The sequence below is a fragment of the Schistocerca americana genome, chromosome 5, assembly GCF_021461395.2.
Source record: "Schistocerca americana isolate TAMUIC-IGC-003095 chromosome 5, iqSchAmer2.1, whole genome shotgun sequence".
NCBI lineage: Eukaryota > Metazoa > Arthropoda > Insecta > Orthoptera > Acrididae > Schistocerca > Schistocerca americana.
The window spans coordinates 482,470,014-482,496,887 of NC_060123.1; the positions used below are offsets into that span (position 1 = coordinate 482,470,014).

Consider the following 26,874-nt stretch of genomic DNA (forward strand, 5'->3'; position numbering starts at 1 on the left):
CAAATCTGATCATCATTGAGTATATAATTCACGAGTTTTCACCTCTGTGCATCATTATACTGTAGTCTACTACCGTGTTACAGATTTTCAAATTCCCTGGTGGGCACCAAAAATTATCTTGCTACATTGTGTAGCATCGCCGAAAATATTGATTGCTGTGTCTTGTATTTTGTTCCAGTTCATCAGGTATTCCTTCATTTTCAGTCTCCTCTAAACGATCAACAACTCAAACTGCTCATAGAAATCATCGAATGTCTGTGAGGCTAACTGTTTACATACTTTCCACAGTAAATGCTTTATAATCATTATAATGAAATCATTGTTGCTGATGGGGATCATCCAAATAAGTACTTTGTTCCCAGTGCTTTTGAAGAAAGCTATGCATTGATCCTGCATGGCTGTTGTAATTGCGCATTAAAAATAATTTCTCTTCGGCACTGCATTGTTTCTTTTGTGACCAGTACTTGTGGAGAAATGCAGTTTCGAAGTCTGCAAATGTTGTGTACTGATTGGACACTTGGTTTCCCAGTGCTCTAGCTCCTGCACTCATGTGCTATTCATAAATATCAGTCTTTTCAGGCTCATTCTGAATTCTTGTGAAATATGTTAAAATTGTTTCATGAAATCCATTGGATGTAATTGTTTGTACAGGTAAAATTCCTTAAATTGCCTGTGCCTAAGCACGTTATCAACAATGATATTTGTACAGTGACCTGCTCTATGTTTTCCTTGCATTACCATTTCTAATTTTCTCAGATAACATTTTGCACCAACCTGCAAGTGCATATTTTTCCATACTTCATTGTTTCTTCCAAGTCCTGCACTTTTGATTCTAAATCAGAATATTGTTATTGCACATGTGATACTACTTTAATAACAGACTTTTTTCCTTCTATTTGCACCCATTTTTAGCATGAACAACCTTGTTACTGTACTGTCCAGCAGGGCTTGTTCACAATTTCATGTTGTGTTTACTTGGGTCTGTATTTCAGCCACATTTTTTATTCATCTGTCGATAATGTGTCACGATCTTGCACACACACTCAAACTGTTGCACACTGAGCAGTTTTATACATTCCATTGCATATTTATTGAACTGAACCTGCATCTCCTTAAGAATGTCCACTACCTTTTGGTCCATCATATATTTTCAGTGTTGGACTATGCTGATAGTTTTTTTTTCCTTCAAATTTTGCTAGTTATTGTCAAGTTTTTTGTTAATGTCCTTGAGTTCTTTGTTGAAATCCTCAACCAATTTTTGATTATTATCAAGTTATTTCTTTCAAATCCCACTTATCATCTAGTTCTCTTCGTAATTTTAGTAAAAATTTCATTAACACATCCTTGATCCCTACAGCATCAATGATTGTTACCTATCACTACCTCACTTGCTTCAAAGTTCATGTTCAAATTTGGATTTTCGTTTCCCGCTACATCTACACTTTGAGTTCTGCTAATTAGTTCCATTCATTAATGAAATTCATACCAACACTGTCCTGATTAATATTGTCCTCTCATTAATGACATCACCATTCTCAATTCGAGTAGTCATCATTATTCAGATGTATATTGCACATCAAGTTTATAATCAGAGTAACATTTCATTGTTTGATCCTCCTTCCTGCCCAGTGTTGATTGAAGAACCGAAAATTCCAAATTCACTCGCCATACATTGATGCTGGCAGTCTGTCTCCAAATCCAAAGATTTTTATAGGATGAGACATCCTGTCACTGTCGCCACATATAACGGGACCATCTGGTGTTCTGTACTATGACGATGCTGCCGCTCTCCACTCCAGGAAATTTAACAGCATATTTATTTCAATTGCTGTTGGTTTGAGGAAGTGGATAATGATGGGCTCACTAAAAAGAGTCATTGTTAGTTTTGTGGCGGCGTTCGTAGCGACAAACAATTCGCTGTAGGAACGGCTTACGAAGTCACCGCCACACCTTTAATAGCGGGCCGACCGGTCCGCTGGAACAGTGAACAGAAAGATGAAAACCCAAACACTCTGATTAAATAAAAGTCGGTACTTATCTTTATTAACGAAGATACAGAAACACAGTAGTGAACTCCGTGTCTACAGAAATCTGTCTAGTTCGAGTCGGAGCGGCTAGGTCAGCGTCGGCTGACGACAAACAACACTCTGCTGCGATGAACACACAACTGACTAGCAAGTACACAATTCGGTGGCGAGTATACAACTGAGCGGCGAATACAGAACTGTCCTAGCGCTCGCGACTCCAGCGCTTAAGAACCCAGAAGCCAGCGGTGGCGCGCGCAGACTTGCGGCGATTTCCTGTCTCGCGGCGCTGCTTATGCGGACGGCGTCCGGACTTTGATGCTGCCAACCTTTTGGCAGCGGGCTCGGGTGGCATTACTGGCTAGGATATAACACTCCTCCCCCCCAAATAGCCGCACCGTCGTTGAATAATGACGTGGCGAGCGTCGACGGCGGGGAGGGGTCTGCCCGCAGGCGTAGCAGAAGAGACCGGGGCGGAGACTGTTGTCGGTGGCAGTCCCCGGTCCGCACCCCAGCATTGGCTGTGCGGGGCCTCGGGAAACACTGACTGAAAACCGAGGTCAGGGTGCACGCCTGTGACCACGGGCGCAGCTTCTGGTACTGGACGCGACGGGGCGTCGGGACCCCCGAAGAGAGGCAGCGTCTCCTGACGCTGCGTCGATGGCTGCTGAGTGGGCGCCGGACAAGGCGCTGCGGAGTCAGACTCCTTGGGGGTGCCCAAGGAAAGCGGCTGCAGGACAGGTTGCACAGCCACCGCTTGGGAAGGTGGCCCGGCTGAGGGGTCGACGTCCATCAGCTCCGAAGGCGGTGGCGACTGAAGAGGGACCGCAGGCGCCGGAGCGACCACCTGGGGCGCTCCCGGATGAAGCTGCGCGGGAGGCATCAACGGGACGGGCTGTCGGCGTGGTAGTGGCGACGGCTGCTGCTGCTGCCCTGGGGGCGGCAGCGAAGTCGGAAGGCGCGGCTGGAACCCGCCGCGGACCAAATCTGTGGACAAAGAACGAGCGGCAGAATCCGGGCGGCCAGCGCGGCGCAACTGGTTCTGATGCCTCCTGTGCACCCCAGTAGCACCTTGAACAGTATAAAAACCGCGACCCTGGACACTGATCACGGTACCACGTTCCCAACGATGGCGACCGTGATAAACTCTGAAAAAAACGGCGTCGTTGCGCTGAAAACGCGTGCGATGCGCAGAAGCGGCGGGTCGATCCGGGGGTGCAACAACCGTAGTAGGGTGCGATGACGACGGCCGTGGAGAAGCTCCGCAGGCGAAGGGCCGTCGCGTTGCGTGGTCCGGTACGACGACAGGAACGTGACGAGGGCCTGCTGACGAGAGTGCGTAGTACGAAGGCAGTCCATATGATCCTTGAATGTGCGTACAAAACGTTCCGCTGCACCATTCGATTGAGGGTGGAACGGCGGAGTAAGAACATGGCGAATGCCATTGGCAGAACAAAAACTTTCAAATTCAGCAGAGGTAAATTGTGGACCATTGTCAGACACTAAAACTTCTGGAAGACCCTCAATACAAAAAATTGAAGTCAACGCCTGTATAGTTTGTGTAGACGTTGTAGACTGCATGGGCACAACAAACGGAAAATTACTAAATGCATCTATCACGATGAGCCAACGAGAATTCCAATATGGACCAGCGAAATCAATATGTACTCGCTGCGAGGGACCGGCAGGGCGTGCCCAATCAAAATAGCGTTGAGGCGGAGCAGCTTGGTGTTCGGCACACGTCGAACAATCTGTAGACATCTGCGTAATCTGCTTATCAATGCCGATCCATGTACAATGACGGCGGGCAAGCTGCTTGGTGCGGACCACTCCCCAATGACCTTGATGCAACAAGTCGAGGACCTTGGACTGGAGCACTTGGGGAACCACTACACGAAGCTGGTCATTCTCGGTGCGTAACAGCAAAACTCCGTGCGAAACAGACAACAGATGACGTTGCGGAAAATAGCGACGAACCACAGGATCCGATATGTCCTTTGCCTTGGACGGCCAACCACGTTGAACAAAACGTAATAGTAAACTCAGAGGAGGATCCGTAGCTGTCTCACGTGCCACCTGATGATAATCAATCGGAAAATCCCGGAGGGATTGATGCTCATCGGCGTCAATCTGATGGCAAGAGTCGTCAGAGCAATCGAAGACATCATCCGCAGCAATCGGCAATCTAGAAAGCGCGTCAGCGTTTGCATGCTGAGCTGTAGGGCGATACAGTATCTCATACTGGTATTGTGATAACAAAAGAGCCCAACATTGTAGTCTCTGAGCTGTCCGCTGAGGAACTGGTTTAGACGGATGAAACAGTGACGTCAGGGGCTTGTGATATGTTACTAAATAGAATGGTCTACCATAGAGGTAGTGATGGAATTTTGTGACACCGAGCACAATAGGCAACGCTTCTTTGTCCAATTGGCTATAATTACACTGAGCTTTGTTTAGCAATTTAGATGCGAACGCAATAGGACGTTCGGTGTTACCGACTCAGTGAGACAACACAGCACCGAGGCCGAAAGAAGAGGCATCACAAGCTAACACCAGAGGCTTGTTAGGGTCGTAATGGACCAGACAACGTTCATTCAATAAAGCCTCTTTAAGCTGCTGAAAGGCTGATTGGCAATCAGCTGACCACACAAACGGAACATTCTTACGGCGGAGACGATGCAACGGTGCAGCAATCTGTGATGCATTAGGTATAAACCTAATATAATATGTCAATTTGCCAAGAACTGCTTGCAATTCATGCAGATTGCGAGGGGCGGGCAAATCACGAATAGCTGCTAAATGTGACTGGGAGGGATGAATGCCTTGAGCATTAATAACATGTCCCAGATACTCCATCTCCGTAAGGAAAAATGAACATTTATCGATGTTGCAATGTAGGTCTGCCTGAGACAACACTGTAAACAAACACTCCAAATTACGGAAATGTTCAGCAGGCGTCCGACCGGACACAACAATATCGTCTAAATAGTTGCAACACGATGGCACATTAGCCAGAAGTTGTGACAAAAAACGCTGAAAAACAGCTGGAGCTGACGCACAACCAAAAGGCAAACGCAGAAAACGGAACAATCCCAACGACGTGTTTATGACAAAATACTGTTGTGATTGCTCGTCGAGGGGCAATTGCAAATATGCTTCACGGAGATCAATTTAGGAAAAGAAACGAGCTTCCCCTAACTTATCCATCAGCTCGTCCGGTCTAGGCAAAGGAAAAGAATCAATGACAGTCTGAGGATTAACTGTCGACTTAAAATCAGCACACAAACGTAACTTGCCGGACGGTTTCTTTATAATAACTAAGGGAGAAGCCCACTGGCTCGCTGAAACGGGTTGAATAACACCGTTGTTTTGCCAACGACGAAGTTCATCTGCTACAGGTGCCCGGAGGGCGTGAGGCACTGGACGAGCACGAAAAAATCGAGGCTGAGCATTATCTTTTAACGTAATATGAGCGGCAAAGTTCGCAGCACAACCTAGTTCGTCTTTAAATATGTCACTGTATTGTTTACACAAATCGGTTATGCTGTCTTGAGGAACAACAACAGAATTAATTTGCAACACCTTGTCTTGGATAGACAGGCCAAACAAGTCAAAACAGCCTAATCCGAAAATGTTTACACTGTCTGTAGCGCGGAGCACTGTGAATGAAACTGTTTTTGTATTGCCACGGAATGTGGCTGGCACGCTACATACACCTAACACAGGAATTTGTTCTCCACTATAAGTAGCCAAAGAATGTTTTGCCGCTGAAAGTTTAGGGCGGCCGATAGCCGCATACGTAGCACTATTAATGAGAGTCACAGACGCACCAGTGTCTAATTGAAAATTGAAGGTCTTATCCTGGATGCGTAGCTTCACAAATAGTTTATTACACTGTCTCTGGATCGGTGCAGTGGAGGCGGAAGACACAAAATCAGCGCGTTTAGCGCGTGTTCGCTGCTTACGACAACTCGTGGGTTGGGCGGGTGGAACAACAACTCCCGCTTCACTTGCAGTCTGTACATTACGTTTTACAGCGTTTGAATTACGCTTGGGTCGCATAGCAGAGGGCTGGGTGGGTGGCTTATTGCGAACAAGTTAATACCCACACGAACCGTGGAAGAGTCTTTAAACGCGACCTTCTGGGCGGGCTGGCTTTGAAGAACATGAATATCCATGGGCTGGGCAGCACTAGAATTGTTCTTGCGTTTACGCAAACAAACAGTCTGGATGTGTCCTTTCCTTTGACAAAAGTGACAAACCGCGTTTCTTAACGGGCAACGTTCACGAGGTTGAGCAAGAACACACTTAGGGCAAGACTTAACTCTATCATTTTGCACACGCGGCTGATGAATGTGTTTAACATGACGCGGCCGGGTAGTGTTTACAGTCTGACTCTGCCGGTGGGGCCGCGGGCGTGACATAACTTGCTTAGCACAGGCAATTTGAGAAATACATGGCTGATCTAACTCACACTCAGCATAGTCAAAAGTATCTTGGGCTTCAATGATGTTCATCACAGTCTCTAATGACGGGTCAGGCAACTTTAAGATAGCAGCACGAATACGAGAATCTGCAATGTTTTGAGTAATAGCGTCTCGTAACATGACATCACTGTAGGAAGCTCCACACACACAATTAAATCGGCACTGACGGGTGAGGCCCCGTAAATCTGTTAACCACTGTTTATTAGATTGATGTGGCAGTTTCTTTAATCTGAAGAACTTGAATCTGGCTGCTGCCACATGAACTCGCGACTCGAAATACTCAGCAAGCTTGTTAACAACAACGTCATAGTCTAAAGCTTCTGGCTTGGATTCCGGGAACAACTTACAAAGTAGTCGATAGACTTCCATGCCTGCAGTGGAAATTAAATAAAGCTGCCGCTCAGTACCCGTGATTTTGTAGACTGTCATGTGCACCTGCAACTGCGCGAAATATTCTCGCCATTCTTCTCGTGATGCAACAAAAGCACGGAAAGGTGGTGCTGCCTGTGCTTGTTCCTGTTGTGTTGGAGGATTAGCCGCTTGTTTGGCGATTGCTTCCACCAGACTTTGTATTTGCTGACTCTGTAACAAGATCAACTGTTGTAATTCGGCAGACATAGTGAACACAAATTAAACCAGCCCCCAAAATTTTATCGCTATTATTAGTATAACCAGAAACAAGTTGAACCAGCCCTGCACACGAGTTCGGAAGCCCTCGTCACCAGTTTTGTGGCGGCGTTCGTAGCGACAAACAATTCGCTGTAGAAACGGCTTACGAAGTCACCGCCACACTTTTAATAGCGGGCCGACCGGTCCGCTGGAACAGTGAACAGAAAGATGAAAACCCAAACACTCTGATTAAATAAAAGTCAGTACTTATCTTTATTAACGAAGATACAGAAACACAGTAGTGAACTCCGTGTCTACAGAAATCTGTCTAGTTCGAGTCGGAGCGGCTAGGTCATCGTCGGCTGACGACAAACAACACTCTGCTGCGATGAACACACAACTGACTAGCAAGTACACAATTCGGTGGCGAGTATACAACTGAGCGGCGAATACAGAACTGTCCTAGCGCTCGCGACTCAAGCGCTTAAGAACCCAGAAGCCAGCGGTGGCGCGCGCAGACTTGCGGCGATTTCCTGTCTCGCTGGCGCTGCTTATGCGGACGGCGTCCAGACTTTGATGCTGCCAACCTTCTGGCAGCGGGCTCGGGTGGCATTACTGGCTAGGATATAACAGTTAGTAGGTCATGAACTGTATGATTTATTACTAAAAACATTACTCACACCAAACACTTTTGAATACACCCAGTTGAGCAATATTCTGCATGCCACCATGTGACATTGATTGTTTTGCACTGAAACCATAAAGCAAACCTAATTAGCAAGTACACCCAGCGTGGACTTTGAATTCAATTGGACTTGACCACAGACTGCTGACTAATTACCGCCATGCTAAATGCTTCTGCCAAGTAACAACCATCTCAAACTACCCAAGGCATTGTCAGTGGGCAGTGATTACTCTGAAATTCTGGCATTGGCTAAACCAGTGATAGCTCCAATGAATCCTCGGCAATGGAAAAGATCAATAATTTTTTGATTGAATGTTACAAGGAATGACAAATATTTTGATGTGGGAGGATGTACGATCCTCGCAAAGGGCATGATCAGCACTATCTAATTTCGTTGAAGTCAGAGGCACTGTCCACATGAATTCATACGTACCGGGACCACTATAAATGCAGCTTTGTACATGGAAGTGTTTAAAAGACTGAAAAGGAGAGTCAGATGCTGCCAAAGCAACATAATAAGTAGAAACTTCATGACAACAGTGTGCCAAGACCCACATTCCATTGTTCCTCGTCCCCCCTACTGTGTGACCTGGCTCCCCAGACTTCTTTTGTTTCCTTGCTTGTAGGAGACCTTAAAGGAAACGCTTGGGACATGACTGAAAACATCCAGGCTCATGTAACATTGGCTCTAAAGCACATTCCAGAAAGGCCTCCCAGGTCTGGAAACATCCTCTTCAGAAGTGGATCGACAAAGGAGGGTGCTATCTTGAAAATCTTTTAATGATTGTATGAATATGTTCAATAAATGATTTTTTATGAGTTTAGTCACATTACTTATGGATCCCACCTTGTAAACTTTCTTCTTGGACCATGTTGGCACAGCTTGATTGATTTCGCTACCACTGCAGTTGTACTGATATCATAATCAGATCAAGTTCCCCAACTATTAACACATTAAAAGGAGTACAGTGTACTGCTTCAGTTAAGAAATGCTTATAATGCACCTCAACAAAATCACTTACAGTATTACATTGTCTAAAAACAAGAAAACATCGCTCGTATGTACAGTTTGAGAAGTTACAGAGATCATACGTTTGACTACTGACATTTTTGACAGAGATTGTCATGGCATGTTCCTTATTCAGTGACATACCAAGCTACTCCAAACCTTCAAAAGTTACACAAACCCCATGCAGGTACCCCAGCTTGTGCTAATACTGCGATCGCTGTCCCACCTTGAAGACATGCAGTGCCTGTCCATATAAGTGTCACATGAAAAATAGAAGACGATAACCCACATACAACTTTCTATTCTTAAGTATTTAACTATTATACGATTTCAACTATCACGACCGTCGTTCATCATCTGTCACTCTGTTCACATGATATAACGTTAGATGCAACCCCCCCCCCCCCTCCCCTCCACACACACACACACACGCGCACACACACACACACACACACACACACACACACACACACACACACACAATTTGGAATGTAGATTCAGTGCACTACATTGTTCTCTACTTAGTATGAATGGCTCCACCTGTTTCAGCTGAGACTTATTCTCTTGGTAGTGTTTGTCCATGTTTATGTGGAAGAGGGTGGGGGGGAATGAATCTGGTGGTTCAAGCGAGAAGTACTGAAGACATATAACAAATTTGTTTCAGTGGTGGGATGAAATGCATTGCCCCATGATGCGCGCTTGAACGTAGACTTCATTAATTTAATGTGTTTAGTTGGCAGAAAGTTCAAATGTGTCACATTTACACACAGATTTGAAATCTATCAAAATGGAAACTGTAAATACTGCATCCAAATAGCTGACAAGTGGTAGTTATTTTACTTCAGTTACACTTCCTAAAGAATTCACCACTGGATTTGGAGAGGAAGTTTAGCACCACTGTTACATATATTACATGAATATAACAACTTGTAGCTGTAATGTTTAAACATGTCCAGCTCATTGGTGTATTTTTGTTAAACTGATGGCAATAAACATTTACTTGTATGTACCAGGTTGTAGTAGTATGCAAGTGATAACAGCCATAGGAGATACATGGGAATATGTAATAGGTTGTCACATAAATTGATTTCTATTGCGTAGAATGGTGTTTAGATACTTCTGCAGTGATTGGACTAATGAAGTTGGAGAGTGAGATGGAGTCTCTATCATGATTTTGTTATGCAGATGACAGTGCATTTTTGTGACTAAAGGTGATTGACCTTAGAATTTACGACGCAGTTAGTGTGTTGTGTGGTTTATTTTTGTTAACATGACAATAATATTTTGTAATAAAATACATCTTCAAAATACCTCTGGAGGTTAGTTGCAGTGTTTCATTGTCACCTCCTTATTCCTACATTGTTAACTCCTTATGCAAACCAAAGTACTGTAAATTTTTCATTTCATGTAACAGATTTTCCTAAATGTGTAGTTAACACAAGTTCATATTGACGTTGATCCTGTTCTCTGCAGAGGACAAAATTAGAAATTTAAAACTAGGAAATTAAGATGGCAGATTAACATATTTGTGCTGTTACATAATGAATTTCATCCAAGTAAAAGAATGTTAATTTTTTGCAGTTGTTGTGGAACTACTTGGGCAGTGAAAAGATGGATAAAAAGCAGCAAAAGTTCAATTATGATGGCTGGAAGACTGAAAATGTGAAGGTATTTTACCATTTTTGATAATTTCATACAAAGTATATTAATGGTGACAAAATTGTCTGTTTTGTAAAATACAGAGCTCATATGGAACAGTATGAGTAGACCTACATAATCTGTAACCACACTGTAAGATACTATTGTCATTGTGAACCAATTTAAAATAGTGAAATTTCCTGACAGACTGGGACTAGAATGTATGGCCTTTGTGTCGTGTTTCACTTACGTTGCACACTGTGTCTTTGATGCCCTCATTGATCCTTGAATAGTGCATCCTTCAGTATTTTCCAGCTCTCCAGCAAATAGTTGGTGAATTCTTCATTAACTCTCAAGCAGACACACCTGTATATAAAGTGCGCCAGTCACAAATAATATTGTCTTGTACCATTCTGTTGTTGCTTTACAGTTAAAAGTCTGAACCTATTCCTTCATTATTGCTTCAGTTAACACAGTAATAAGTTGTGTTGTCACATGTCCAAGTAAGCAGTAGCAATATTAACTGAACGGTGATCTAGGTGAGAAAGCACTTCCAAACTAAGCAAGAAAATGACCCATATTCTGAGCTAACAGTCCCATGAAGGCAGTTACCTAAGAGATAATGAGTAATTGAGTAAGTGTTGGCTCGGATGTGATGAAGCTGCACTGTTCAATGCTTCAAGTGGGTCATTACTGTGGGGTAACGCTTGTACGTGCCAACATAGTGATATAATGAAAACTTTATATTATTACTGTTTAATTAAACCTTGTCTTCGATGGTGAAAGAATGGGCTAAGCTGATGATTGCACTGGACAAAGCCCATACAGTATGTCCATGCCAAAGTCTCCATTTTTGCATCTTCTCATTGATTGGACCCACACCAGCTAGTGATTGAATTCCAATAATTTGACTTGAGCCACTGACGCATGAGTTATGAGCATGGTTGACCACGCAGGATGTTGTTGATTGTGGTGTTACAATTGGCGCACATGCCATGGGACATAGCTTCTCTGAGGTAGTGATGAAGTGTGGATTTTCCCGTATGACCATTTCACAAGTGTGCCTTGGATATCAGGAATCCGGAAAAACATCAAATCTCAGACATCGCTGTGGCCAGAAAAGGATTCTGCAAGAACGGGACCAACGAAGGCTGAAGAGGATCATTCAATGTGACAGAAGTGGAAGCCTAGCACAGATTCGTGCGGATTTCAATGCTGGGCCATCATACAAGTGTCAGTGTGTGAACTATTCAACAAAAGATCATTGATATGGGCTTTTGGAACCAAAGGCCAACTCGTGTATGCTTGATGACTGTGTGGCGCAAAGCTTTATACCTTGCCTGGGGCCATTGACTCTGACATTGGACTGTTGATGACTGGAAACATGTTGCCTGGTCAGATGAGCCTCATTTCTAATTGTATTGAGCGGATGGACGTGTACAGGTATGGAGACAACCTCATGAATCCATGCATGTCAGCAGGGGACTCTTCAAGCTGGTGGAGGCTTTGTAGTGGTGTGGGCATCTGCAGTTGGACTGATACGGGATACCTGATAAATCTAGGTACGACTCTGACAGGTGACATACACACAAGCATCTTGTCTGATCACTTGCATCCATTCATATCCACTTTGCTTTCCGATGGACTTGGCCAATTCCAGCAGGACAGTGCAACACCCTACACGTCCAGAATTGGTACAGAGTGGCTCCAGGAACACTCTTCTGAGTTTAAACATACTCCTCAGATATGAACGTTATTGAGCATATCTGGAATGCCTTGCAACATGCTGTTCAGAAGAGATCTCCACCCCATTGTACTCTTACGGATTTATGGCCAGACCTGCAGGATTCATGGTGTCCTTTCCCTCCAGCACTATATCAGACATTGGTTGAGTCCATGCCACGTCGTGTTGCGCACTTCTGCATGCTCGCTGGGGCCCTACACAATATTGGGCAGGTGTACCAGTTTCTTTGGCTCTTCAGTGCGTTATGCATGCCTTTCAGAATGTACCTACAGCAAAGTAATAGAAACACATTCATTATGTACCTACATACTCGCACTTCATACTGTTTATACATGTTTGTTTCAACACCACTATATACACAGACGTATTGTAAAATTGCTATCTTGCTTACTCTCTATCACACATTGTAATGAAACTACTGATATGCGAACAAAGCAGTGGGTAACAGCTAGTAATAACATATTGAAGTAAAACCTAAATTATAGAATACAATAAAAAGAGAAGCAGGGTTGTACAGAGCGAAATACGAACAATTAACTTACACACAAATAAACCGAGATACTTTTGATTTAATTATGCATAGACTTCAGCAATGTACAAATCATTTGTTAAAGTGATGTAGACATACAGTCAAACTTACAATACGTACCATCAGATGAAAAACATTAACTGAAACCTACTATCAGAGACATGATACTCTCAGTTCGTAGAACCACACACTCTTCTTTCATTATCAGTTGCATGGCGAGCACAGGGCAGTGAGCTGTTAAAGCATTTCTTCTTACCTGTGCCACTTTCCTCACCCTCTTCTCTGTCTCTCAATCCTTCTCCTCCAACCCAATAAACCATGGTGGCTTCTATGATAGAAAATGAGCTTGTCCAGCAATACTAATTGTAGTCATTCTTCCACCTTTATAGTTTGAATCGTATCACTATTTCTGGCTAATCAAGTATGTTCCTTGTTAATAGGTTTGACCCTCCACTTTTCAATGCTTTTGCTCAGTACGACAGGCTGTGCAGGGAAGTTCGCATGATGTGGCTCGCATATTACCAGATATGCATTTCCACATTATCCCCCCTCCCTCCTCTCTCTCTCTCTCTCTCTCTCTCTCTCTCTCTCTGTCTGTGTGTGTGTGTGTGTGTGTGTGTGTGTGTGTGTGTGTGTGTGTGTGTGTGTCTCCAAGCCCCAGTATGACAGCTAAACCATTGAGAGGGATATGCGGGTGTCATCGAATACCCTAATTACTCTAGCTATGTAACCTTTGCCTAACTTTGAAATCTTCTAAGTGCCTCTGCCACCAATTCCAGGGCCACAATTCTGAAACCTGTATTTCTGTCATGGTTTGTTTCTTCTGACACAATGCTTTTGCCAAGTTTTAGTTTAGATGGATAAGCTCATGTTTGCATCTGCAGGCGGAACCCTAAACTTGACGTAAGTTTTTTGCTTTATATTGGCAATATGGAACTTACTATACTTTTTAGGTACTTTACCAGGCCTAGGCATTGTAAAAAAACAATCAATATGTTCAACCATGCACAAAGAATGACACAATAAATCCAACTTCACTCAAATTCCACTAAACAGCACAAAACTTATTAACAGAGCTTCACAACCTTCTACACCACACTGCTTAGAACACAAAATGGCTCCACAGCCTTCCAAAGCTATTTTTCCAAGTTCACAGGCAAAATTGAGCAAGAAAATTTTTCCTCCACTGGGTACCTCGAAAAATGGGCATAGTGCGTTACACTGCTTAGGGTTTTAATTTGTTTTATACCATTTGTATTTCAAATTTCAAAGAAGAAATTTGGGACAATAGTCTGTCATATTTACTTTCAAATAAGCAAATAAAACAGATTGATTTTTTTTTCATGATTTCTGCCCTCTCCCTGTAAGTTGCCACTGATAGCCTACATGTTCCTGCACAGAACTAAATGTTTAAAGTTCCTTGTTGAGGTATGACACAACCCCATGTTTATCTAATTTGCTGGATAAATAAATATTTCTACTTGTTTCAGTTTCCCTTCATGTTTGGCAATCATTGTTGCTGCAACAGTCTCATGGTCATGGATGTCAGTTTCATTGTGGACATTATTAAATAAGTAAGGTCTGTTTGTTGATATTAGAGCCAATGCATTTCCATCATGAATGAGTTTTGAATTGCTTGTTATAGGCAGTTTCCAGAAAAGGTATTAAGTATTGATTGGCGACTCCATGGAGTGTCCTGTGCACCACGACCAGCTAATGGATATACTTAGAAGGAGAGACAGCATTGGTCGTATTTTTTTGTTTTATTAACCGCAAAATCGATTTTTGGTCACTTAGTGACCATCCTCAGTGCTGTAATATACGATGTAAATCACCATGTGATCGCTCTAAGCTTGTTGACACCAGTGCCTACCAATTTAAATTTTATATTACAGCACTGAGGATGGTCACTAAGTGACCGAAAATCGATTTTGCGGTTAATAAAACAAAAAAATACGACCAATGCTGTCTCTCCTTCTAAGTATTAAGTATTGACTCAGAGAGCAATATTGCCTCACCCACCATTCAAAAAACTGTAATTATCCCAGTTGATTGTTGGATGATAACAACATAATTGGGGAACAAACATACTAGTAAACTGAGGTTTTCTCCAAGGTTTGTAGTTACGTCTGAGGGTGAGTCTGTCTGATAGGAAAACTGGAAGGATTCCCCAGTTCGTCTGATGACCAGGTTTCAGGTGCTATCTGTGGCTAACGAAAGATCCTGAAGTAGATGCAGTTGCTTCCCTTGTTCCAGAGGAAGTTTCTCAGCCTGCTAGATAAGGGCATTCACAGAGGGTGCAATTACTGGTAGTTGGGAGCTCTGATGTCAGGTGCATAAAGTGGCCCCTTAGAGACTTGGCTGTCAAGGAGGAGAAGAAATTCATTACACATTCAGGATACATACTGGGAGGAGTCATTCCTGTTGTGGAATCAGTGCTTCCGGCTGCCTTGAATACTGTGTGCTGCCAACTGCAGGTTGTGGCTCATGTCAAGCGTTACCGGCACATTTAACTTGGGCAGCACTGACCACCCAGCTGTTCCAACTAACCTGCTATGATGTGAGCAGTTGCAGTTCAGACATAAAGAGACAAGCAGGGAAATAATGTAGCTTTGAATGGAATTTAATTTTTAAAAAGAACGAAATAATATTCGACAAAACTCAAGCACAATCGCACAATTCTTAGGTGACCAGATGGAAAGCATAAAATGCTCTCATTCTCACCTAACATAGTAATCTATTTACAAACAAGAGTGATGAAAATTCCTAACTTAAACACAGGGTTATTTTTCTGAGCAAGCCACGTATCGTGCAAAAGCACACTGCAGGGATTTCACAGTATTGTTGAAATCTGAAGGTATTAACCACAGTCACTCGTCTGGTAATCTCTTAGCTCCTTCCTTATCCAAATCTGAGAAATAAATTTCAGTACGGGAACTGTCATCTGCTACGTTGCTAACAAGTTGATCAACAACAGAATTCCTGAAGCCACTCAGGTGCTGCGTTTCCTCCTCTTGTTTTATGACTTGCCATTCTATATCCCACCAGCGGTAGGCAGTGGCGTGTGAAAAAGCTCCATGTGTTAGTTCCAGTACATCTGGCAGCTTAACAGCCTTGTTATTTCTTGTGACAAATCCCCTAACTTGGCTTCAGATCAGTTCTCTTTGGTTCATATTGTAATAGTACAGAGGCAAATGCAAAAATGCAGCATTTGTATGAGTGTTCGGCACTTTGAAATTGATTGGTTTTTATGTTTGTACGACACTTATCACTCTGGTTCATGCGAGACTGCATCTGTGGTATAAAACAATGTACCTAGTCCAAATAATGAGTATTTGGTTTTTCATTTTTGTCATAAAAAATTAAATTGTTATGTTTTCTTAATTTGAGCAACCTTTATTAACAATAATTCATAAAAACTGACAATTAAGACTTTATATTTGAAATGAAAATAGGAATTTTGTGTGCAGTATGTAATTAGAAACAAAAACACATGTACCATTCATGGAAAAATGGTTATAAATTTTACAATTACGAGATGTAAGTATTTCAAATTGAACAAAAAAGAAAAAGAATGACCAAGGCAAGACTTGAACTAGTGATATATGAACTGCACTAGATTACCTTCTACTACTATGATGATGAATTTTACGATTACAAGATGTAGGTATTTCAAATTGAACAGGGGGAATGACTATGGCGAGACTTCAATCAAAGTGATCCAGGAACTGCACTAGATCACAAATTTACTACGCTACTAAGTTCACTTTACATCCAATATGTATTTGCTGGGCTTGCATTCGGGAGGACGATGGTTTAATCCCACATCCGGCCATTCTGATTTAGGTTTTCCGTGATTTCCCTAAATTGCTCCTGGCAAATGCCGGGATGGTTCCTTTGAAAGGGCATGGTCAACTTCCTTCCCTGTCCTTCCCTAATCCAATGAGACCGATGACCACGCTGTTTGGTCTCTTCCCCCAAACAACCCAACAATATGTATTTGCATTTCAATTGTATCAGATACAATCCCTCAGAAAACATCAAAGCTCTTTTTCTGTAAATGTATGAAAAACATTAAGAACATTCTATTTCTCAGCACTTTTTAACCGTGTTCCATATGCATGATTCACTATGGAGCAGGATGCAGCCCCAGCCATTTTCATACTGCATATTAACAGTGCAATAGTCAGAGCACAACAGTACAGAGACTGTGACTGCACAAAATTTTTGAAATAAAGCATGATTAAAAAACTGTTGGTGGCTGTTAATACATTAGAATATCTTAAAGTTTCATTTTACTTAACTTAGTAATAAGATATCTAGTACGTAAGTAGGACCTGCTTCCAAGAGCTTATCAACACTAGTGTACAAGTGCTATGACTTCTGACCAGTCATCGCGTTTGTGTTTGTTTACATCAGGTTTATTCTTATGATGAACAGAGTACAGCTGAAGTGGTAAACACTGCCAATCTTGGTTGCAAGATGAAGGCAGAGTTCGCCGTCTGTATCATTGTCGACAGGACCCGCTGTGGGCCTTTGGTGCAGTGCCAAGTGAAGCGTTTGAATTAGAGTCTCAAACAGTTCTTTGACCATGTAGGTTGCAGATTTCTCAATTTAAGCTATAAGATAGGGGCGTTTTGACTTAAGCTTAGTAGGTCAGTGATCTGCAATACATAGGAGGCAGCTGCACAGATAGTGGAGGCTGTATGGATGAAGTAGGCAGTTTTCTAGTTTATAGGGTCTTGGGAAAGTACAGAAATGGTTTCAGTTTTACAGGTTGCAGATGAACACAGGAAGAGGGTAGTACTGTAGTTTAAATGTCCATGGTTGTGTCAGGAAAGAACCAGGGCTCCAAGCGCTAATAGAAAGCACTGGAGCTCAAACTGTTACAGGTACCAAAAACTGGCTAAAGGTGCAAGAAAGTTCAGCTGAAATTTTTGCAAAGGACCTGCCATTGTTCAGAAAGGCTAGATTAAATATAATTGGTGACAAGGTCTTAGTTGTTGTTAGTAGTAGTTTATCTTGCAATGAAATTGAAATAGATAGTTCCTGCGAGTTAGTATGGGAAGAGGTTATACTTGACAACTGAAATAAATTAATAATTGGTTCCTTTTACCGACCCACTGGATTCAGACGATTCAGTTTCTGGACAGAAAACATCTAAAATAGGTACTCAGCTCATACAGTTATAATTTATGGTGACTTCAATCTACCGTCAATATGTTGACAAAAATACATGTTCATAGCCAGTATAAAACATCGTCAGAAATTGTACAAAATGCTTTTTCAAAAATTATTTTGAACTGTTAGTTCAGGAGCCCATTCAACATGTAAATGGTTCGAAAACATACTTGACCTCTAAGCAACAAATAATTTTGAGCAAATAGGGAACATCTTGACAGATACAGGGATTAGTGATGATAAGGTCATTGTAGCAAGGCTGACCACCGCAACATCCAAATCCACCAAAAGTGAATGCAAAATATATGTATTTTAAAAAGCAGATAAAAATCCAGTTGGCTCCTTCCTAAGAGACAGCCTACAGTCCTTTCAAATTAACTATGTAAGCATAGAACAGGTGTGGCTTGAATGCGAAGAAATAGTGTCAATGGCAATCGAGAGATATTTGCCACATATATTAAGGGGACTTAGAACGGAAAAAAATTTTCTTTCATCTTTTTGGATTTTTATCTCATTTCGTTAAAATGATATATATGTCACTTATAAACTCACATGGAAGTATTTTATGTAGAAGACGAGCTTTTTTCCTCCGCCCTGAGCATTTTCATACATTATCCAACGAAATAAATAAAAATTCCATATTGTTCATCTTCAAATGTAGCAGCCTTTCAAATATTCGTAGCAATAAAAATAAATTTCTTTACACAAAAATACCGACAGTTGACAAGGCTTTAGGATTGTTGCACTAGTTGATGCGCTGGGGTTCATTAAGATTTCACGTAGCAGCATGTACTGCTTCATGGAATTTTGTGAAGTACTTTCATTATAGTGCCAAATTCAAGAAGAGAGTATTTCTTTTGTGGAACAAAGTACTAATCGTACTGCAGGTTTGCGATATGGGACTAAATGTTCAATTAGCAGGAAAGCATTTAGTAGGCCAAAGTGTGGCCGATATCATGCACTAGATGTGATTTTAAATGAATTTATTAAGGAACAGCGTCAGAAATTCATGCCTGTGAACGCCGAACTTTTAAAAATTAACACACATGAAATTGCTAGAGAGCAAAAAATTGAAAATTTTAATGCTAGTCGCAGCTGGAGTGATCTGTTTATGAAGCGCTGGGGTTTTTCACTTGGGAGGCTAACTTCAGTTGCACAGAAGCTGCCGAAAAATTATGAAGAAAAACTTGTGGAATTTCGGCGCTTCATAATTAGGCGGCCCACAGAAAAGCAATACCTTCTTGGTCAGATAGAAAATGCTGACCAAACTCCCATATATTTTGACATGCCGTCAAATTACACGGTTGACACCAAAGGAAAGAAAGACATAGTGTTCCTACATCAGGGGGTGAAAAACAGCAGATGTCCGTCATGCTTGCTTGCACAGCAGATGGACATGAATTACCCCCATTCTTAGTTTTCAAGCGAGAGACTTTACCGAAGTTGGAAGTGTTGCTAAAAACTGTAATTGTAGGAGCCAACGAAACTGGGTGGTTTTCGGACATGGTGCTGGAATGGATTGGGCATGTGTGGAATTGTCGTCCTGGCGCAGTGCTTGGTTTATACAGTCTGTTGGTATTAGATGCTTACCCAGGCCACACAACACCTGCAGTAACATGAAAATTAGAGGAAAGCAAAACGGACTTGGCAGTAATTCCAGGCGGGATGACGTCAATTCTGCAACCACTTGACGTCTGTTCGAATAAACCATTTAAGGACAAGCTTAAATGCATGTACACAGACTGGCTTTTGAAAAGGGATAGGCAACTGACACCAACAGGACGTGTAAAACGCGCAAGTTTGTCACAAGTGTCTCAATGGATTTATGATGCATGGAAGCGTGTTCCAAATCAGACTGTGCAACAAGCATTTAAAAAATGTTCAATATCAAATGCACTATCTTGTACGGAGGACGATGCTCTGTATGGAGAAATGAGCAACAAAGAATTGAGTAATAGTGATTCAGAATCATGACTGATATTTTAAACATTTCGTATAAGATATATTAAAACCTAATAAAATTTTGTTTTTAATTTCAGCATTTAATTTCTAAGTTATTTTCATTCTTAATTTATAAGTGTTGCTACTCTGCATTGCACAGGATAGAAAAGTGTGTAGAGCTGCATCAAACGAATCTACGGACTAAAGACAATAACAACACACTCTGCATTTGAACTCATCACTAAAAACATATTACGAAAATCTGACTGGCAAAACTGTTTGGGATATATGTCAATATGGCCAACTCTACATTCTAAATTTTTTCCTGCTTGTGACAAGAGAAGGTTGCTAATAGGAACTTTTATGACTCGTGAATCACATGCAGTAATCTCTTCACCATAAGAATAATACGAATTTAAACTTCATGCCATGTATTCTTTCGTGTTTGCTGCTATCTCATTTAAATCTTGTCTGCCTAATAAACTATGAAACTAGAGTGAGACAACAGCAAACGCAGAACAATATACATATCATTTCATGTTTATATTTGTATTATTCTTATGCTGAATAGTGATACAGTCAGAAATGAAGCATGGCAACTGACTAGATTTTTAAATCTAAGATGACTCTAATTTCTGTGCAGAATGTATTGTACTAAAGAGGCAGCTGTGAAGATTTTCAAATGGAGAAAATTTTTTTGCTAAACTCTCGTTCAGAACATCTTCTATCATATGCAGTCTATTATTTGGTTCTTGTTGATCATTATCAAAGAAAGCAGCAGTGTAAGTAACAACAAATAGCAGTCTCTTGCTATTGTTTCACTAATGAGACAATTCCTCTCTCTCTCTCTCTCTTTTAATTGTAAGCGGCGGTAGCGTGCACAAAAGCAAGCCATGTCGCGAATGCGACAAACAATGCATGACACAGTAAAATAATGCATTTTCAGCTTAGAGTGATGTAAACACCTACAACAAAGATAATGGCACTTGTCAGATCAAAGCAAAATGAGCAATTGATTCAAACCAGACAAAGCATGTGAAAAAGGAAGGGTACCCATATAAATACGGACGGAGCGCCTGGCGCATAGCAGTGGCTACCTGGTAAAGCTTAACTGCTAAGCTTATGATTCAGACCAAACTACTGTAGCTGTATCTTCATCCATTCAACCTAAATTGTGTCTCATGTTACAATAGAGCAACTTTGTTTCGATTTGGAGGTATGGTCTAAAACTTCTCTCTCCCCTTGATTTTCGAGTCTCAAATTTCAGGTGCAGCTTAGATTCGAGTAAATATGATGGATTGCTGTGTTATAAAGGTTAACAGGGTTGGTCATTTCCAGAAGAGGATGGGCACCAGGTTGAGGAAGTTGAAACAAAGTTTGAGAGACAAGAAACTTTCTGATGGTAAAACCATAAGAGACAGGCTGACAGACAAAATGACTGATGAACTGCAACAGTATTATGGGATGGCTATTAAAAAATAATACTGAGGATTTGTTGAAAATGGAGCAGACAGTATGGGCTACCTTCTTCCACAGACTGTCAACTGATAAAAAACCAGTAAACCACCTGTGCCCTCCTGGACCTGATTCATGGTGCAATTACCGCAATGCCCAGTACTCAAACAGTTCATAAAGCCATAAACATTCCATCCCAGCAGGCAGCAGTCATGGATATTATGAAACCTATTTACAGAGACCTGGCAAATCTGGAATTTCTGAAGAAGTGTCTGCATGGTCAGACTTAAAAAAATCCCAATGAGTCGTCCAGTAATCTTATATGGACTCGCTTACCAAAAAATGTTTTTGTTGAAATGAAGACACTAATATGTGTGTGTGGGGGGGGGGGGGGGGGAGGGGGGAGGGGAGGTCAGTGATGCTGTTACTGCTTTTATTGATGGCAGCATTGGTAGGGTGAAAGTTCTACAGCATATGTGAATTAATCCTGGAGCAAACTGCATCAGAGAACTTGAATGGATGGACAAGGTTTTGCATTGATAAAGCAGAGTATGCAGCACAGTTGGGCTCTTAAGGATTACAGAAAAAAGAAAAAACTTGGAAAAAGATAAAGAAGATGGTATACAGTATACTGCAGGGTGCTTCTGAGTGACTAAAAATAAAAAATTAAGCTTATATTAAGTGAGTTGCAGTCATTTGAAACTTTAAAAGAAGCCGTTCCTGAAAATTTACATTTTCTATTGCATTTTTTCATAAATCTCAGGAACCACTTTGAGTAGAGTATTCAAATTTTCAGGGAGTAATAACATACATATCCTCAGTCTTCTGAACTAAAAGAAGAACATAATATTATTTACAATTAAAATTATTTAGGATACATACAAAAAAGTACACAACATTTTAACCATGTAATGAAAAAATTGTATTACCATAAATCAGTGGCTGAAATGCAAATATTATAGTTCAGTAGACTCAGAACATACAGTTTAATGTCCGGTAAAAGTTTCATGTCAATGGCTACAGTGGTTCCTGAAATACAGGGAAGCCAAGTCACTAAATTTAACGTTGTCGGGATAGAGCACTCCAACTCCCCTTAGTAAGAGATAATACTGGTCCCCGTGGTATACAAAACATGCCAAATTTAAAAGAACGCAAAATTTCCAAGATTTGTGATGATGTTTCACTGAAGCTCCTGAAACTTAGCACAGCCTTCAGTGTGAGGTTCTTTTAATAACTACTGCAATGAAACTCTGTCTCCAGATCTGAGGAAAAAATCCAGAGAGATTCTGCTCATATGCTAAGTACACAAAGAGCTGGACGCAATCAGTACCTTCAGTGTGCAATACAAATTGTAATATTACCAATGACGATATCACTAAAGTGCAGTTATTAAACTTAATTTTCTGTAATTCTTTCACCAAAGAAGACGAAATAAATATTCCAGAAATTGTATCAAGAACAGCTGCCAACTTGAGTAATTAAGAAGTAAATATCCATAGTGTAGTGAATAAGTTTAAATCACTTAATAAAGGCAAGTCTTCTAGCCCAGATAGTATACCCAATACTTAGCAATCATGTACAACCACTCACTTGAGGAAAAATCCGTACCAAAAGACTGGGATGTTGCACAGGTCACCCCAGTACTCATAGAAGGAAGTGAGAGTGATCCTATGAATTAAAGACCCATATCACTGACATCGATTTGCGGCAGGGTTATGGATTATATACTGTGTTTGAACATCATGAATTACCTTAAAGAGAACAGTATGTTGACATGCAGCACGAATTCAGAAAATATCCTCCTTGTGAGAGTCAACTAGCTCTTCATTCACATGAAGTAATGACTGCTATTGGCAGGGAATCTCAAATTGATTCAGTGTTTCTAGATTGATTCAGTGTTTCTAGATTGATTCAGTGTTTCTAGATTGATTCAGTGTTTCTAGATTGATTCAGTGTTTCTAGATTGATTCAGTGTTTCTAGATTCCGAGAAGGTTTTTGACACCATTCCTCATGATTGACTTATAATCAAATTGTGTGCCTATGGATTATATCATTTCAGTTATTTAACTGGATTCTTAATTCCTTGTCTGGAAGGTCACAGTATGTAGTAATCGACGAAAAATTATGGAGTGGAAGTGAAGTGTTATCCGGCATTTCTCAGTGCTGTGTTACAGATCCTCTACTGTTCCTATTCTATATGAATGATGTAGCACACAGTCTGAGCAGCCCTCTTAGTTTGTTTCCAGGTAATGTTGTCATTTACCTTATAGTAAAATCATGAGACAATCAAAACCAATTCCAAAACAATTTAGACAAAATACCTGTATGATAAGAAAAATGTCAGTTGTCTCTGAATAATGAAAGTGAAGGTCATCCACATAAGTAGGAAAAGAAATTCATTAAATTTCAGTTACATGGTATATCATACAAATGTAAAGGTTGTCAATTCAACTAAATACCTAGGGAATTACAGTTACGAACAACTTAAAATGGAATGGTCTCACAAGTAATACTGTGTGAAATGCAAACCAAACACTATTTTATTGGCTGAACACTAGAAGATGCAACAGGTCTATTAAGGAGAGTAGCCTACACTATGGCGTTTGTGAGAAAATTAATGAGACTGACAACACTGAAGCTATCTGGCATCATTGTGTTGTTCTATTTGTGTAAACAGGTGTTTTAATGCCTTCCAGATGTTAAGTCAGAGTTTCAGTTCTGTACAGCCATCACATGGTTTTTAAGGGTACCATCAGCTATTGTTCTGTGGTATGAAAATGGAACAGTGGAATTTAGAGCAATGTTATGCCATCAAGTTTAATACAAAACTTGGAGAATTTGCAAGTGTGACCTTTCAAAAGTTGAAGCTGGAATGTGGACAACATTCTGTATGAAGAGCACAATTTTTTGCTGGTACAAATCGTCTTTAGAAAGCAGACAATATGTTGAAAATTAAGCTTGCTTGTGGAGACCTTGGACTGACGAAAACATTGAACATGTGCATGATCTTGTGCAATTGTTCTTTCAGGATGAACTGTGAACTAATTGTAGTACAAAGGTGTCCTTGAAAGGCTCAAGAAAAGGGCGAATCAAGTGAAATCGCACATTGCAGACAAGACGGCAACACCTCATGTCACATGTGGCCACTTCCATCTTGGAATTTTTTACCTCTAAAGGCATTCCTGCTGTTCCACTCCCCACCCTCACTCCCCACCCCCAGTCACATTATCTGAGTCCTTGTAACTTTTTTTCTTTTCCCAACTTGAAAAAGTCACAAAAGGACATCATTTTGGGACCCTGGAGAGTTTTCAAAAGTGTGTGATCAACATATCAAAGACCCTACCAGTTGAAGTCTTTTAGCGCTGCTGCCAAGACTGGGAACAAAGACTATTCTGGTGTATAGGTAATGAGGGTCTCTCATTTGAAGGGGAAAGTATTATTGTTTGCAAAAAATAAGAACTTTGGTAGATAAAAAATGTCTCATTATTTTTCTCACACATCCCATCTGCTTGTCTGTCCTCTGTTGGAGTAGTGGTGTGTGGTATGGGAGCCTTAGCAGATAGGCTTGACAAGGGACATTGAGAAAGTCGAAGGAAGGGCAGCTTGTTTTGTATCATCTTGAAATGTGGGAAAGAATATTGCAGAAGTGAGTTGAAGTGGCAGTCATTGAAACAAAATCTTTTTTCATTGTGGCAAGATCTTCTCATGAAATTTCAATCATCCTCTTTCTCCTCTGAATATGAAAGTATTTTATTGTTGCTGACCTACGTAGAGAGATGTGAACATTGTAATAAAATAAGAGAAATCAGCATTCATACAGAATGATTTAAGTGTTCATTTTTTCCTATGCGCTGTTAGAGATTGGAATGGCAGAGAAACAGTTTGAATGCAGTTGAAAGAATCCTCTCCCAGGCACTTCAGTGTGAATTGCAGAGTAATCATATAAATGTAGGTTACAAAAAGAATTTCAGGAAATAATGGAGATAATTGAAGATAAAATAAAGAGCTGTGGAATAGAAGTCGATACAAAAGTAATGGCACTAGGAGGGATAAAAAAGGCAAAGATAATGACAAATGGAGAAACATTAGGAAATGTGCAGAGTTCAAATACCCAGGAAGCAGGATAGAAACTGATTGGAAGTGCAGCACAGTAATTCAAACCTAGATAACATTGGTGAAAGACACATTTTGTAAGTAACGGAGAGTTTTCTGCAGCAATGTAGATGAAGATTTGAGGAAAAGACTGATCAAGTGTTTTGTGTGGAGTCTCCTCCTGCATGCTGCTGAACTGTGGACAATGAAGGTGAAAGATAAATGCTGCAGGGTTTTGAGATATGGACATGGCAAGGACAGGAAAAAGTTAGTTTGATAAATTGGGTGAAAAATGAAGAGGAACTGAGAAGTATGACAGAGCAAACAGAAACAAAATAAAGAAATTGAATTTTACATATATTTATAAGAAAGACAGAGGGGCTTATAAAAAGTCTTAGAATAATATGTGGAAGAGAAGATGACAGTGCACAGAACAGCATTAAGAAGGAAGTGATGTATCACCTGAAAGGGCCTGATAACAGGTCATAAAATGTGATGATGTCATAGTGTATGGAGAGCAAAAAAATTGGTGTAAGTGGCAACTAATGTACTCCCTACAGCACCATTAGGCCCCTATTCCTTCCAAAATGTACCTGTCAAAGAAGGGCTTTTATCCACTACTATCTTTTCTGCATTTACCTCAAGGAGCTTGGCCTTCCTTCACCGAACAGAACAGTATCCCCCATGAATAATCCCTGTTAGGAAAGGTTTACTTTCACCCCCAGACACAACCCACAAACCTTCATGGCTCCACACCCCAATGACAGCCAGTGGTTGAAGGAATAAAAACAATAAATAAATAAAAACAAATATAATAATGGTACTAAAATGCCACAAGAGAAATAAGGAAGAGAAAAGTTAGAAGAAACCAAAGGGAGAGACGGAGCTGTTAATGCCTTTCACTTTGGATCACCCATTGTCACATAACAAAACTTGAACATTTTGACAATCACTCACAAAGGTGGTATTAGTATCACATTGGATTATGACATAAATTTCCACCAGTTCCATCCCCCCCCCCCCCCCCCCACACACACACACATACAAAATCAGAAAACGTATACAGCAACAATTCAGTGGAATTGCAATAGTTTTTTACCTCACTGAACTTAAACCTCTAACACTGCACTGCACCCAGTAGTTGGAATAGTCTTGCAGGACACCTGATTCCAAAGAGACTACTTGCCTGTTGTCAGCTATTAAAAAGCATATTTTAAAAATCAAGCTGACCCTGGGAAGCCATTGGTTGGAACAGATACGATCCAGTGCTTCACCGGAAGTGGCAGCTGTAAGTATACAGACACTCACAAATTGTACACTGTGTATTATTATTTGCTTCTAAAGGAAGAAGACATGCGCGTGCGCGCACACACACACACACACACACACACACACACACACACACACACAAAGATGATTGGTGTAATGTTTCAGTTACTCCCACCACCACATTCTTGGTGGTAGATTTTAATTCCCGCT

At 41.0% G+C, this 26,874-nt stretch overlaps 1 protein-coding gene across 3 annotated transcripts in view; it reads left to right on the forward strand.

The window, feature by feature from the left end:
- The window catches only part of LOC124615798 (sentrin-specific protease 1-like), a 155,553-nt gene that overhangs the window by 127,215 nt on the left and 1,464 nt on the right, over nt 1-26,874 (forward strand). For all 3 annotated transcript variants that reach the window (XM_047143930.1, XM_047143928.1, XM_047143929.1), the window contains one exon: nt 10,396-10,482. In XM_047143930.1, the coding sequence (XP_046999886.1) occupies nt 10,396-10,482 (87 nt within the window). The remainder of the gene's footprint in view (nt 1-10,395; nt 10,483-26,874) is intronic.